Source organism: Rhincodon typus, chromosome 9, assembly GCF_021869965.1.
Source record: "Rhincodon typus isolate 14 chromosome 9, sRhiTyp1.1, whole genome shotgun sequence".
Taxonomy (NCBI): Eukaryota; Metazoa; Chordata; class Chondrichthyes; order Orectolobiformes; family Rhincodontidae; genus Rhincodon; species Rhincodon typus.
This window is the reverse complement of record NC_063340.1, coordinates 73,609,407-73,625,571: the sequence shown is the minus strand read 5'-3', so window position 1 is coordinate 73,625,571 and position 16,165 is coordinate 73,609,407. Positions and strand designations below refer to the sequence as shown.

General features: G+C 41.5%; 1 protein-coding gene across 1 annotated transcript in view; it reads left to right on the top strand.

Annotated features, from left to right (window-relative positions):
* Nucleotides 1-16,165, top strand: part of ryr2a (ryanodine receptor 2a (cardiac)) — a 450,194-nt gene that overhangs the window by 334,838 nt on the left and 99,191 nt on the right. Inside the window, exons 72-75 of the mRNA XM_048601350.1 lie at nucleotides 2,958-3,070; nucleotides 6,223-6,319; nucleotides 9,371-9,477; nucleotides 11,012-11,063. Coding sequence (XP_048457307.1) covers nucleotides 2,958-3,070; nucleotides 6,223-6,319; nucleotides 9,371-9,477; nucleotides 11,012-11,063 — 369 coding nt within the window. The remainder of the gene's footprint in view (nucleotides 1-2,957; nucleotides 3,071-6,222; nucleotides 6,320-9,370; nucleotides 9,478-11,011; nucleotides 11,064-16,165) is intronic.

The following is a 16,165-nucleotide window of genomic DNA, read 5'->3' as shown; positions in this document are numbered from 1 at the left end:
GCCATTTGGTTGGAACATGTGCAGTATGTTTGTGCGTAAGTGGCTGGCACATACTGCAGGCATGACATTGAGGTTGCACAAGCCTGCGCAGCAATATACCCACGTCTTCGACTGTTGTGTGCTCTGCGCAGTGACATGGTGCCTGCCTTTCTGTCTGCACCAAACACCAATGCAGTCCAAAGAAGCTGACAGCCTGTAAATTGGAATAGAAGAACCTACACACTAAAAAGCAATGCAAACCAGAGAACCTGACAGCCTCCGAGTCAGTGCAAAGTGAGCGAGCCCTAAGAAACTAAGCTACGAATCATAAGATTTGGGTGGTATGGTGGCTGCGTGGTTAGCACTGCTGCCTCACAGTGCCAGGGGCCTGGGTTCAATTCCACCCTTGGGCGACAGTCTGTGTGGAGTTTGCACATTCTCCCCATGTCTGCATGGGTTTCCTCCCACAGTCCAAAGATGTGCAGGTTAGGTGGATTAGCCATGATAAATTGCCCATAGTATCCAGGGATGTTGAGGCTGGGTGGATTATTCATAGGGAATAGGATAGGGGGTGGGTTTGTGTGCGATGCTCTTCGGAGGGTTGGTGTGGACTCAGTGGGCTGAATGGTCTGCTTCCACACTGTGGGGATTTTATGATTCTAAGATGCATCTTGTGTAGATACATGAGATACACATGTGTCCCTGTGCATTAAGCAATTTGGCAGAAGTGTGCAAGACGTAAATGTCCCCGAGCTACAAGGTAAAGTCCTGGAGGGCTGAACTGGTGTAAGAGCTGGTCTGAAAACAGTTATGATGATGATGTGAGGCTGGTGGTTTGGCAATGCCTATTTACATGGACAAAGGGTGGAAGATGATGGTGCCCAGGGAAATGGTGGTAAACATCGAGTTGTCCTAAATCCCAGAAAAGCATTGAACATCTGCCGCCAGGTAACCGTTCTGACCTTTGTGTCAGAAATTGACACCATCTAGTTTTTAGAGGAAGGGGGGGAGAATTAGAAAGTATATAGAAATGAGGGGACATTACCTAATACTGAGATACAATAAGGTAGTCGCTGCTCATTTGTGAGATTCAGAAATACCTATTTCATTTCTTAAGGGAAAAGTTGGTACATTTTTTCTTGATGTTGAGAGTCTGATTTGTCCATTTTCAAACATTATCCTAACCTTCTCATCATTTTCTATGCCACTGAAGACTGTTGAGAATTTTATCCAGTAAGTCCATTGGTGTGGCATTCTGTGTGCTGTATTTCTGATGCTATTTTTGGATTTGTTCACAGGATGTGGGTAATGCTGACTAGTCCAGCATTAATTGCCCGCTCCTAATTAAGGGTCAATCACATTGCAGTGAGTTTTGAGCTTTTTGTTCACTCATTTGTGGGATGTGGGTTTCATTGACTGGGCAGCATTGATTGGCCTTGACAATGTGGTGGTGAGCTGCCTTCTTGAACCGCTGCAGTCCTCCTGCTGTGGGTTGACCCATAATGCTATTAGGTAGGGAATTCCAGGATTTTGACCCAGCGACAGTGAAGGAACGGCGATATCTTTCCAAGTCAGGATGGGGAGTGGCTTGGAGGGGAACTTAAAGGTAGTGGTCCTCCCATGTGTCTGCTATGGTATAGTATGGTAAGCCAGCTGAGGACTGCAGATTTCCTCCTCTGAGGAACATTTTGAACCATATGGGTTTTTATGACAATCAGCTGTGGTTACATAGTCGCCATTAGTCCAGCTTTTTTAAAATTCCACCTTTTTCTTATTGAGTTCAAATATAGCCATCTGTGATAGATGGATTTTAACCCATGTCCCCAGACCGTTCGCCTGGGGTTTTGGATTACGAGTCGGCTGATACTATTACATAAACGAGGAAGGCCAATCAGTTCATAAACCTGAAATGATTTTACATTCCTTCCATTGCTGTGTCTTGTTGTTCCTTGCATTACTGCAAGGGTCACACCACTCTGCCCAGTCTTCCATTACCGAGATTCAACTTCAATCTCTGATTCCCAATGTAAACAGTTGTATCAGAATCAGGGCATTAGGGCTAAAATGGGAGCAGCACCTGACCCAACCGGATTTACATCCACTTCCCATCACATACTACTTTTGCCCACGCTGGTGTGGGCCTTATAGAAATGGAAAGGTTATTGGTGATAACGTCACTTAGACCTAAATAACATTTTGACAAGCGATTGTACACCTTGGAGCTAGTGCTGGCTTTGCTGGGGAAACCTGGCACCATTCAGGAGCAGACCCTGAAGACCACCATAAAGGTAAATAAATGTAATATTTTCGTGTCTTATTGTGGCTTAAGAGGAGTAGGAGTGCTCCTTCATGCCATAAGGAAACACTCGGCCTCCACTACTCTATATTTCTGTTCTTCTCTAATGATCTGCTACTAAGTTTCTGCTTAGCTCCCCACAATGAATCGCTCCCAACCCCCCAGTCCCTGGCAATGCTTCTGTCCTTAGTGTCCTAATTCTGATGAGGAATTATTCTTTTCCACCTTTCAGTCCACACATTATTCAACCTGAGTTGATGAAATCAGATCACAATGAGGTTGATTACATGTCCTTTGTTATAGCCCTGCAGACCTATCATTCCCCAAGTTGCATACATGCCCCTATAAGTCCTAGATAAAAACCCGAAATGATCTAAGTTACACCTTGTTGAGCCCATTATAAAGCTGCTGTCTTAACATCCTTTTGGTGTTTTTTTTTAGAAACGAAGCAATTTTGTGTCAGTACACAATGAATGAAAATGTCTGATCGTATGATTTCAAATGGGCTTTAGCTTCAAACTTTAAAATACTGGTTAACTCATGTACAATCTCATCATTGTGGGTGTGATGAGAATAAATTCAAGAATTGGTTAAACTGATGATGACTGGTCCATTTTTGTCACAATTGGTCTCACAATTGTAATGGCAAGCCTGAGCTTTGCATTTCTACTTTATGCATTAGGTGGAGCATCCCCAGAGATCTAAAAAGGCTGTCTGGCACAAGCTGCTGTCAAAGCAACGTAAACGAGCAGTTGTGGCCTGCTTCCGGATGGCTCCACTCTATAATTTACCACGGTAGGAATTGTCTCTCTTCTCACCATAGTTAATGAACCTGTATTCAGCATTTACATCTTTCCATGCACAGATCAGCTCGTCCTTGTCACAGTGCAGGGGAAATTCGCATCTTTCCTGTCATACCCTGCAAAAGAACTTTGAAATTTTCAATGAGATCACCTCTTAGTTGCTGAAACTTGAGAGAAAACGGGCCCAGCTTCTTCAATCTCTACTCATTAATCTGGTGAACCTCCATTACACTCCCTGTGTGGCAAGTATGTATATCCTTAGATAACGAGACCAAAACTGTACAAAATATCCAGGTGTGGTCTCATCAAGGTTTTATACAACTGCAGCAAGACATGTTTACTCCTGTACTTTAGTGTGATGGTACTATGCTTGAGGAGGTGCATTATGTCCTGGTATCTTTTACGAAGAAAAGTTGAGGCAGAGGTGTCGGGTGGTCTGCGCCGGCTACTAGAGTAAACAGTTTGTGAGGCCTTGGGCCTTTTTTAGAAGTTGGAACAATAATAGCAGCATGAATGTGTGGAGTCAAGCTCCCACAGAACCAGGATTTTTCGTTTTAGCTTCAGCAGTTGCTGGGGTCTTGAAGCTGGATGCTGTTAATCCTCTCCCTATTATAGCTAAAAGCTGGGGTTCTCTTCCTGCTGTTAGAAATACACGTGAGGCAATCTGTTTTACTGAATTTGCCTTTGCCAAGAGCATATTTATGCGATGGTACTATACTGGGACAATAAATTAGCAGAGGTTAATATATATTATTTTGTTAAGCATTCCAGCAAAGTTACAGTTAAGCCAATTATTTTATTATTTTGTCCGTATTTTAACTGTAGTATAAAAATAGTGGGTTTTATTTATGTCGAGTAGTTTGACCAATCAAATTGCATCTGGAATGCAACACCTTACACTTACCTTTAAAATAAGAAAAGCTAGGGTTTAACTTAAATTCTTAATAAATTTTGGAGGGGTTTGGTTTGGTCCCTAACATTAGGTACTGTACATTTGCTTTCTTTACCGCCTGCTGCATCTCTTTGCTTAATTTCAGTGACTGGGATACAAGGACACTCAGATCTCTTAGAACCTATTTACTTTATTCATTACTTTTTATTACTTACTATTTTTTATTTACTATCTTTAAATCTAAATGCACCACATCCATTGGTTCTCGTTTATCTATGAAACAAGCAACATTCTCAAAGGCTCCAACACGTTTGACAAACATGATTTCTCTTTCATAAAGCCATGTTGACTCTGCCCAATCATATTGTTATTTTCTAAGTATTCCAGTTATCACATCCTTTATAATAGATTATATCATTTTCCTAATGACTGACATTAAAGTAATGAGTCTGTACTTCTTACTTTCTCTCTCCCTGTTGTCTTAAATAATGGGGTTACATTTGCTACTTTACAGTCTACAGGAACTTTTCCAGAATCTATAGAATTTTGAAATATCATCTCCAGTGCATCCATTATCCCTATAGCCACCATCTTCAATATTCTTGGATGTAGCTCATCTGGTCTAGGGAATTTATCAATGTTTAATATTTTATAATGTTTATAATTTTTCAAGAATGACCACAAACTAATACTAATTTATTTCAGGAGATAGGACTTGGACAATGGTGCATTTGACAGGTAGAATATTTTTCTATGATGTAACTAGGAAGAGTACTAGAGAGATCTACTCTGAAGGTGACAAAGACATAGTTAAGGGAGGAATGTGGTTTTAAAAGTGCAGATATTCATTCCTGTAACAGGAGTACTAACAACTGGCAAGATGCATCATATAGACAGGCTGAGTTGCTCAATAATGAACACATATCTGGTAGCAGATGGTAACATTTACAGTGCACTTGGAGTGTCTCTGCCTTTCTAGATGCTGCCAAAACTCATCACCCAAGCTGCTTTGACATGGCTGTGAAAGTTCTGGGGGAATATTGCTCTACCGACTGTCAGTTACACTTTACTCATGTTTACTTGGCGTTGTATCCTGGCCACATGTGCGGCTGATAAAGACAGATGAACACATATGCTGATGCTGGAACAAACGTATTGTTTTTTTTTCTGAATGAAACTGATGGCAGGCCATCGTCTGAACTTTTATAAAACATCTGGCAGATCCTGGAATCTTCAGAGGCTGCATGATGAACCATTGCAATACACTGCCGATAAACTTGGTATTGCTGTCAACAGGAACACCATTAGGCAAATGGAGTATTGGCATTAGCTTCATGTAGAAACTTGATTAGGTCATTTAGCTGCTTAAGTATATTCCACCATTCAGTGAGATCATGGTCGACCTGTATCTTAACTCTGTCTACCTACCTTAATTGGTTCAGTAACCCTTGGTACCCTTCCCTAACAAATTCTCAGTCCTGAGACTTTCTGTTGATCTAATCTCAACAGCGCTTTGAGGAAGAGTGTGCGAGATTTTCACTTCCCTTTTTGTGATGTCACACATGAACAACTGACCTCCTATTTTAAAGTTATGGTCCTATGTTCAACAGAGGATATAGTTTCTCTATATCCACCTTATTAACTGCTTTAATAATATTAAACATTTCAATGAGATCAGCCATTAATCTCTTATACCAAAAGGATGTGCAAGCCTGGTCAATACATCATTTAATGCTTCTGTCATTCTCTTACAAACTTTCTTCAGCCAATGTGTCCTTCCTAGAAATGAATGCAGTTCCTAAAAGTAATTTTCAATGCCACTGAATTTCAGCAAAATATTTCTTATAAATTTTATTTCTCATGGGTTTTTGATATTTGTGATATACTTTACAAAATGAAAGAAATAAATACTGCTATTTTGAAAATTGTTTTGAAGATAGGCACCTTTGTTTATTAACAGAGATTTTCAGATGAGAGATTAGAAGCCAATTTATATTGGTGTAGACATTTATTTTTTATGTAATTAAAAAAGTACCCTAATCAGATTGAGGCAGATGAAGAAATCTAGCTTGAAGTTGGAAATGGTCTGATTTTACTTTAACAAATGACAATGACTGACAGGACAGTGCTACAACATGGGCTACAGCTTGCAACATAATCAGTTTAACATTATACAGAGAGTAATATAGTACTAATGTAACAAGCAAAGCAAATAATGTGTCATAATTGTCATTGCTGTTATGTCCCTTCAGGCACCGAGCTGTCAATCTCTTCCTTCAAGGCTATGAAAAGTCCTGGATTGAGACTGAGGAACATTATTTTGAAGACAAGCTAATAGAGGATATAGCTGTGAGTCACATTTAGTTATCGACCTTTTGTGCAGCTTAATTTCTGAGCATTCTACTAAGATAATTGAAATGTAAAACATTTTTCTTAATTTCATGCCTTTGTTTTTACCTTTCTACCAGGATGGCTATTCCATCATCACTTAACAATCTGTTACATACGACTTCATTCATTGCTCTGTTAGAAGTGGACAATGAGTACAATAATTCATTCGTGGTTGATTCCTTTGTCCTAAGCTTTAGCAAAGATGGTGCCCTATTTTAAAGAACAGAATACCTTTGTTAAAATAGGGGAGTGAGGAGTATCAATGTCTGTTATAAACTTTGCAGAGCAGCATTTCAACGCAAAGGAGAAAATTTAATTCCAGTGAAATTGCATTGATTATACAAGATTGCCATTGTGAACTTTCCAGGTTCAGTATGTTATACGGGTTTACCAGCATTCATTGAAAAGCTACACACTTTTCACACTTCTCGTACTGGAATCTGACATATAGACATACCAACAAGTTTCACTTGTATGGTATCTATGATAGAAAGAAGTATTTCAGGTACCTCATCACTTGAAATAATAAAACAGACTCCACGTGATATTAACAAATGGCTGAGTAGATAGGACATTCTGGGTGTGGTAGTGAAGGCTTGTACTCCAAACCAGCCAGGTCTCTAGCCGGATGTTCCCATACTGCTACAATGCTACCATCTATCTGACTGCAGTAGTTCAATGTGATGGCTCACCTTGAACTAAGACCATTAGAAATACGAACAGGAGTAGGTCTGCTGCGCCATTTAGGGTCATATCTGATCCAACATTCCTCATGTCTACTTTCCTGCCCTTTCCCCATAACCCTTGATTCCCCTACTAATCAAGAATCTATCTATCTCAGCCTTAAGTATACACCAGCGCTCTGCCCTCTCATTTAATTTCTTAATTCATTAAGGATAACTCAGGATAGCCATTAAATGCTTTCAAGTCTGTCCAGTCCCAAGAAGGAATAATAAATAGCGGGCACTGATAAAAGAAAGGAAAGATGAAATGGGGATGATCTATTGATTAAAGCCACATGAAGAGCAAATATTGGAAATTTGAATTAACAAGTTCAAAATATACAAAGCAACCAGCACATTTCGCAGGAAACAGATTGTCAAGGTTTTGACCTTGTTTTCGTGTTTGAATCTCAGTTGTCTGTTCACTTCAAAGATGTTGATTGACCTACTGCTTGTTCTTAGTCTTGTTGTTAGTGCCTTTTTCGAGATCTGGAAAACAAGCTGTATAAGTCAAAAGACAACAGACTATGGTCCTGCAAGGCTGATCTTCTCCTTTTCAGTTATATGAAGTGTTACAGTCAGTTAATTGTCCAGAATGTATTGTGCAATTTATTTCACTGAAAGTTGTATTGTAAATATTAAGGCTTTTGTTATAGAACCTGTATTATCCATGATGGTACTTAGAACATACATAGAACATAGAACAATACAGCACTGCACAGGCTGTTTGGTCCATGATGTGCCGACCTATTATCCTACTCTAAGATCAAACTAACCTGCATACCCTTCATTTTACTATCATCCATGTGCCTATCCAAGAGACGCTTAAATGTCCCTAATGTATCTGACTCTACTACCACCGCTGGCAGTGCATTCCACGTACCCACCACTCTGTGTAAAGAACCTACCTCTGACATCACCCCTATACCTTCCTCCAATTACCTTAAAACTTTGCCCCATCGTGATAGTCATTTCTGCCCTGGGAAAAAGTCTCTGGCTGTCTACTGTATCCATGCCTCTCAACATCTTGTAAACCTCTATCAAGTCGCCTCTCATCCTTCTTCACTCCAATGAGAAAAGCCCGAGCTCCCTCAACCTTTCCTCATAAGGCCTGCCCTCCATTCCATGCAGCATCCTGGAAAATCTCCTCTGCACCCTCTCTAAAGCTTCCACATCTTTCCTGTGACCAGAACTGAACACAATATTCCAAGTGTGGTCTAACCAGGGTTTTATAGAGCTGCAGGATAACTAGCGGCTCTTAAACTCAATTCGCCTGCCAATGAAAGCCAACACACCATATGCCTTCTTAACAACCCTATCAACTTGGGTGGCAACTTTGAGGGATCTATAGACGACGACTGCAAGATCCCTCTGTTCCTTCACACTGCCAAGAATCCTGCCATTAACCCTGTATTCTACATTCAAATTCAACCTTCCAAAATGAATTACATCACACTTTTCTGGGTTGAATTCCATCTGTCACTTCTTTGCCCAGCTCTGCATCCTGTCAATGTCCTGTTGCAATCTACAACAGCCCTCCACACTATCCATAACTCCACCAAACTTCGTGTCATCGGCAAACTTACGAACTCACCCTTCCACTTCCTCATCCAAGTCATTTATAAAGATCACAAAGGGCACAGGTCCCAGAACAGATCCCTGCGGAACACCACTGGTCACCGAGCCTCAGACTGAATACTTTCCATCTATTGCCACCCTCTGTCTTCTATTGAACAGCCAATTCTGTATCCAGACAGCCAAGTTTCCCTGAATCCCATGCCTCCTTACTTTCTGAATGAGCCTACCATGGGGAACCTTATCAAACGCTTTGCTAAAATCCAAATACACCACATTCACTGTTGTACCTTCAGCAATGTGTTTTGTACATTCTCAAAGAATTCAGTAAGGCCTGTGAGGCATGACCTGCCCCTCTCAAAGCCATGCTGACTATTTATAATCAAACTGTCCTTTTCCAAATAATCATAAATACTATCTCTCCGAATCCTCTCCAATAATTTGCCCACTACAGAAGTAAGACTGACTGGTCTGTAATTCCCAGAATTATTCGTATTCCCTTTCTTGAACAAGGGAATAACATTTGCCACCCTCCAATCATCTGATACTACTCCAGTGGACAGTGAGGACACAAAGATCATTGCCAAAGGTGTAGCAATGTCTTCCCTTGCTTCCTGTAGTAACCTTGGGTATATAGTTTTGGGTATTTATTGTCGTAATTTTTCTGACAGAATTTCAGTTTAGATATAACTTCATCTGTTTATTTCTTTAGAAACCAGGGGATGAAAAACCAGTGGATGAAGAGGAGGGAACCAAACGCCTTGACCCTCTTCACCAACTTATTCTACTTTTCAGTCGGACAGCTTTAACTGAAAAATGGTAGGCTTAATGGATAAGTTACTATAACATGCATTTCTTTGTCTTTGCTTTTGACAAGGGAGGAACACAAAACTAAATATAATGAGAGAATAAAGTACACAGATGGACTGAAGTTCAAGAAACTGTGATTCTTTGTTCAACTCATATCAAGTCTTTACAAATGTGACTCTTTATTCCACTGATATTCCAAGTGTTTATAAACATAAAAGGAAGTTAAAGTTAAATTCAGAAAACAGTGGATGCGGTTGGAAAAACTAAACCTCATTACATGTTGAAGTCAGAATTTGACATGGGTTGAGTATTTTTCTGGCAATCTTTCGTAATTAGCTCCACTTTAAGTGACCGTTTAGTTGTGGCACATTGGAAATTCTTTGGCAGCACTCCCTCACAGGTATCTTTGTGTGTAAATAGCAATTCCACCAAATTTCGGACAAAGTTACAGCATGGTTAAAGGATAGCTTAGAGGACACTCTGGCTTTATTTTTTGTGATCTTTTCTTGTTCTTAAGAGAGAGACTGTACCAGCAAAGCAGTAGTTACTGCGGACAATAAGAATCAACCACAATGTGTCTTCATGTATGAACAGAAAATACTGGAAAAAGTCAGCAAGTCTGGTTGCATCTGCAGAGAGAGAAATAGAGTTAATGTTTCAAGTCCATTATGACTCTTCAGAACTGATGAGATGTGGATATGTGGTGTGTTGTGCATTACTAAAAATGTGGGCAGGAACAAATGGAATGGAGGAGTTAATCAGGGAAAGATTAGAGGGTGAGGGAGGTTAGAGATCAAAGGTGTTACAGGACAAAAGGTAAAGGGAGTGGTGTTCTGATGAAGGGTCTAGGCCCGAAACGTCAGCCTCTCTGCTCCTATGATGCTGCTTGGCCTGCTGTGTTCATCCAGCCCTGCACCTTGTTGTAAAGGGAGTGGTAATGGTTTCAGAGAGGGGACAAACCATTGGTCCAGTGCATGTGTTAATAGTAGAGTGAAGGTCAGCTTTCACAAAAAGCAAACCAAACGTTAGTTCGCTGCTGTCAAATGATGGCAGGCTGGGAAAGGATGACAGGTTCCCCTCACTGAATGATAAAAAGTTCATTTGAATTTTTACAATAGCATATCTTTTATGGTCATTTTTGCCCTGCACATTCACAAGTGATCTGATTTGTGACTTCTTCCCCACAAATTGACAAGGTGGAAGTTTAATTCAACATCTTTAGGTTGCTTTTCTGTTAACAATCTGCACAAAGACAGTAGTTGATATTCTGGTTGCTGGCTGGTGTAGAATTTCTGTGGGGCTTCTCCTGATAACTTGTAGTAACTTCAGTAGGAAACCTGCAAAATGATGTAAAAAGCCATTTCTGTTGACTCTTGAAAGTTTCTGTTGATGGTCTGCCAAAAATATGGAGGAAGATCAGGAGAACTCCTTGGGAATTGTAGCCCATGTTATTTAAACCAAACTACAACCACTAAAAAAATCTGAGGTAATTTATAAATTACTCTGTATCATTACTTAGAGCATTTTCTTATGATTTTCTCAGCAATCTCAAAGAAGATTTCCTCTACATGGCTTATGCTGACATTATGGCAAAGGTAAAGATTGAATTACATTACTAAATTAATTCAGTGTAAATTATTTCTATAATTAGCATGCTATGGTATGTGTGCTCTGCCTGAGGGCAGATCTTTGGCTTACTGTCTGCTAATGCTGCACCCTGAGCTTTTTTTCAGCAGTGGTTTGCCATTGTTTTCTTCTCTTAGAAACACTCTCAGGTGAGGAAGCAGGTCCCAAGTCTATATTTGCCACGACTGGAGTCAAACCTGCACCGTTGATGTTTGTCTGAACCACACATTAACATTCGAACCAACTGGGCTGAATGGTCTCCACTCAATTAATTGATAGCACTCAATTCCTGTCTTTAAAAGAAAATAGTTTGTGTTGGATCGTTCTTTCAAAGCTATGATGGTGAACAATGGTTTTATTGTGCTTTATTTTCTCATACAGCATGAAACTTTGCAGTCTTTCATAATCAGTGATCTTGCTCTCAGCAATCCGACAGAGTGTACCTGGTGGGGGAGGGTTGGCTAGGTGGGTGCAGGTTTTAATAGGCCAGCAGGTTAGATGGTGACCTGGTGGATAAATACTCAGTGGGCTGCAACCATTGGTTTTAGACCCAGTATGAACGAGGTTTTGTGAACAGTCTAACAATGAGCATTTCAAATATGGTACTGGAAGAGGCAAGGTGGGCAGGTATGGAGAATTGCTTGGGATATTCACAGAACACTCCTGGTGGCAGGAAAATTGTTATTAATTTGACAGCAGGAAGTTAACAAAACAGACAAGCCACCAGTTAGCAGTGGGAAGTTCGTGCTTAACTGTCCCCTTGCATAAAATTTAGATACAGTTTGACATGGTTTAATCCTGTCTCCCCAATTTAGCAAAACTCCCAGCTCTCTTGTGCATTCAGTAACCCATCCTGTGAAAGCCGGCCACTCACCAATGGCTTCTTTGGCTTATCGCAACAACCAGGAGATGGATTCACAGTGCGCTCGACTGACCTTGGTGATAATTTCTCACTGTAAAAACCTACTGAGCTGACACTCTTGACACTGGGGTAGAGCCTAGAAATACTAGGCCCAAAAATTTCAAGGGGCAACACTCAACTGAGGTGCAGAGAAGCCATCCCTTCAGTTGGCACCATAGATCTGAGCCTCTAGTGAGAAAACTACCAGTATGCTGCTGGCAAAAAAAAGGTGAGATGATGACAGTATGGACATCATCCACCCTGTCCGTGTTTATCCTCAAATACTAGATGCACTACATCCATCTCAGACCTCACTGGAATCTGTGATGGTGGAAGAATCTTCTCGCTGGACTTTGGAGTGTCTTTTCATGCTGGAGGCAACAGAAATTCAGAGCCTGGTGATTTAAAGAACAGTTTTCTTCTTAAAGCTTGCAAAACAATTTCCAATACTAACACGGGCAGGACTACCCTTTAAACGTGGTGTCAGCTCCTGCATACCCATGAGGTCACGGAAGGCTTCACAGTTGCCTTCTCCCTTTAACACAATCCAGTGGCAAATCCATGTCATCTGCATTCACAACCTAACTGCCGTGTAGTCTGATCCAGCCAGCAGCCACAGATCCTCAAAAACCTTAGTGTGGCACCAGTGGCGGGCCCAGGTACATAGGACTAAAGCCACCTCAGTGTTTTCAAGAACAATAAAATATTCGAAAGGGATAAATGCAAATTACTAAGTTTCTAGAGTTGTATACTTCAATGCGATGGGCCAGGAGCAATTTGAACCTGTTGTGAACTGATTATGTTAATAAAAAACGGAAATGGAGACTGTTAACGTTGAATAATTAGCCTGCACCAATACTTACAGTTGAAGAAAAGGACAGTACACTGGATAACCCAGAGAAATTAATATTGAGCAGGGGCAGTGACTCACCAGAATTAATGTCAGCAAAAAAACAGTAGTCAGAATGTCATGATAACAAAGGGTGACAAATCCAATCAACATGACCATATTTCATTCTGAAGGTGTTAAAGGAAGTAGGCTGCATAACTGTCATTTCCAAGGATTTCTTAATTTGAGAATCATTCCTTCGGGTTAAAAAGTTGAGCCATGTCATTCTGATGGTGTCAGAGGGAAGGTATAACAGTCACATGAGGACAAGAATGATCATTACATGTGTAATTCGAGTGCCTGGCAGACATAGGGACTTCAGCAGGCAGCAATAGTCATGAATTACAGTAATTTCCATTGCTATGTCCCAGAAGGATAGAAGTGGAACCAATCTTTTATCGTAAGCATTGCCTTGCAGGGTAACACAATTCAAACATGCACCTGCTTGTCCAACAATCACTGTTTCAATCTGTTCCTTTTAAATTAATAAAAGCCCCATTTGATGTGTTCACACCTCTGTGGCTGTCACATCCTGGAGATGGAAAGGGAATGCAGACCTCCTGATTCAGAGGTATGGATACTGCCACTGAGGCACGAGCTCCTCTCTGTTCCTTTTTATAGGAGCTCTAGTGAATCCTTGGTTAATATCCACCACCTGCATGTAATTAAATGCAGTTAGTATACAATTAGCAGAGAGGGCCCTCCTGTGGCTCAGTGGTAGTGTCCCTACTTCTGAGCCAGGACACCCAGGTTCAATGCTCACCTGCTCCAGAGGTGCGTAATAACATCGGAAAATATAAAAAAAAATCTCTCAGTCGGTTGATTAGAAATATCTACAATTAGGAATTAGACTGTGTAGTTGGAGGAAAGTAGTGGCTGGTTTGTCTCATAAACATCCAGGACAATGTTATACAACCACAATATAGCTAACCTGAGGTGCTGCAGATATATGCCTGCCAATGCTGAAACTACTGCTTCCTCCAATCCCACCAGTTTCCACCAATCCCAGTTTATTCCAGCAGTCAGTAATCCTGCCACTTCACTCATATCCACTGCTCTTTTTCAACTCTTGCCCTACCAGGCTGGGGTACAGTTAAGCGAGAGACGACAATGAAGATAGCTAGATAATGGAGACTTGAAATACAGTTTATCCTGCAGAAACACCTACAATAAGTTTGACAAGTTGACATCCTTATGAGCACCCAATCACTTTCCCTTGTGAAACCACAAACTGTTTCTTTTCCTTTTCCCGTTACTTCTGTCCCTGAGGCTTCAGCAGAGTTAGAGGGAGGCTACTTATTCTCTTGCTTTAATTACAGGTGATAGCATCTTTGGGACATATGTCCCCAGTGACTTCAGTGATGTACAGTGTCTCTGGAAATGTTAACAGAATCTCACGCATTTTCTGGTGCTGTTTCAGAACAGTCCTTTTCCACAATGACTGTCATCATCTACGACCAGCTGTGCTCAGTTTGCATGGTCCCTGCCTTCTCCATCAGGGTTTTCACCTTCAGCATCTGCTCAAGCCCCCACCATGTGACAACCCAGCTACCTTCACTGAGATGTGCGTGTCTGAGCTGGTGGATAGTGCACATGAGCTTTGTTACTGTGCTTCCTCGGATCTCCTCTCGCGGTGTCCCCGACATTGCACTTGAAAGCCTTGTGCCAGATGAAAGATATGAATTAGAACTAACACGGGGAAAGATTTCAAAGTCCTCACTGTGCAGACATCACTTCAACATAATAATTGTTGCATGATGTTTAACTCTGTCACCAGTTAGCTGGGAGACTCCTGTTTTGTTACAGTTATGACAATTAGAAGAGTATTATATTTGGGACTGTGTCTAAATGTTGCCGAAAATGAAGGGAGTCATGCGACTATTCCAAATCCTACCTGACAAACACGCCTGGCTAAGTCAAGCGACCTACTGAACAAGGAGCAAAGTTCTCTCGCCTGGAAAGGAAAAGCAAGGGCAGCTAAGCACATGGTAATAAAAAAGACTTGCCAACTCCAAAGCCTTTAGGCAGAGGAGAATCATAGAATCCCTACAGTGTGGAAGCAGGTCATTCGGCCCATTGAGTCCATACCGCCCCTCCAAAATGCATCCCACCCAGACCCACCACCACCGCCCCCCACCCTTTCCCTGTAACCCTACATTTCCCATGGCTAATCCCACCTAACACATCCCTGGACATGAAGGGCAATTTAGCATGGCCAATTCACCTAACTTGCACATCTTTGGACTGTGGGAGGAAACCAGAACACCCGGAGGAAACCCACACAGACATAGGGAGAATGTGCAAACTCCACACAGACAGCCGCCCGAGGCTGGAATCAAACCCAGGTCCCTGGCTCTGTGAGGCAGCAGTGCTAACCACTGAGTCACCGTGCTGAAAAGAGAGAATTGTGAAGAAGTTGTGGTCAGCAGGAAGAGGAGGCTGCCGGTTCCTCATGAACTGGGAAACAATCTCTAGTCAAAGAGACACACATTCTGCAGCCATCTAAGGAACCCAGAAGATTGATCTTGGCACGGCGAAGGGGAAGAAGGATGATTAGAGTGTTCTTTAACTATATAGGTCTGTATTTTCCCAAATTTTCCCACATCCTGCCAGCAGTGGATTTGGGAAACTCCAAAAACTGAAGGAAACACCTGGTCATGGGACTTTTTGTCACGTTATCCATTCCACTATTAATTGGAAACTCAAATTTCATTTTAAAGGTTATCGATCTCAATGGGGATCATTACAGTTTTTAGTGCCTTCACAGCAGTCAGGGAGGTGAATACTAGAGAGCCACCCCTGGGTTTTTAACTTCTCCATTTTCCACCCTTTCTTCTGCAAGGAGAGGAATCAGGGAGTTATGTGTGTAAGAAATGGATCGTGATAAAGAATGAAAGGGTAATGATTATGGAACATAAATATGAAGGAGGTAAATGAGATGGCAGTAAGGTGAAGGTGAGTGTCAATGGCTGCAGTTCAGCTGAGGACTTGAGGCAGTGCCTCATGAGAGAGAGGGATAGGTGGAGCTGAGGTGCATTGAATTGAGACTGCTGTGCAGGAGGAGGTTGATGAAGTAAGTTAGTCTGTGGGGATGGGGGAGGGCTGGATAGTAGCCATTTGAAAGTGTTTCAGAGATAGTAGAAACTGCAGATGTTGGAGAATCTGAGATAACAAGGTGTAGAGCTGGATGAACACAGCAGGCCAAGCAGCATCAGAGGAGCAGGAAGGCTGATGTTTCGGGCCTAGACCCTTCTTCAGAAATGGGGGAGGGGAAGGGGGTT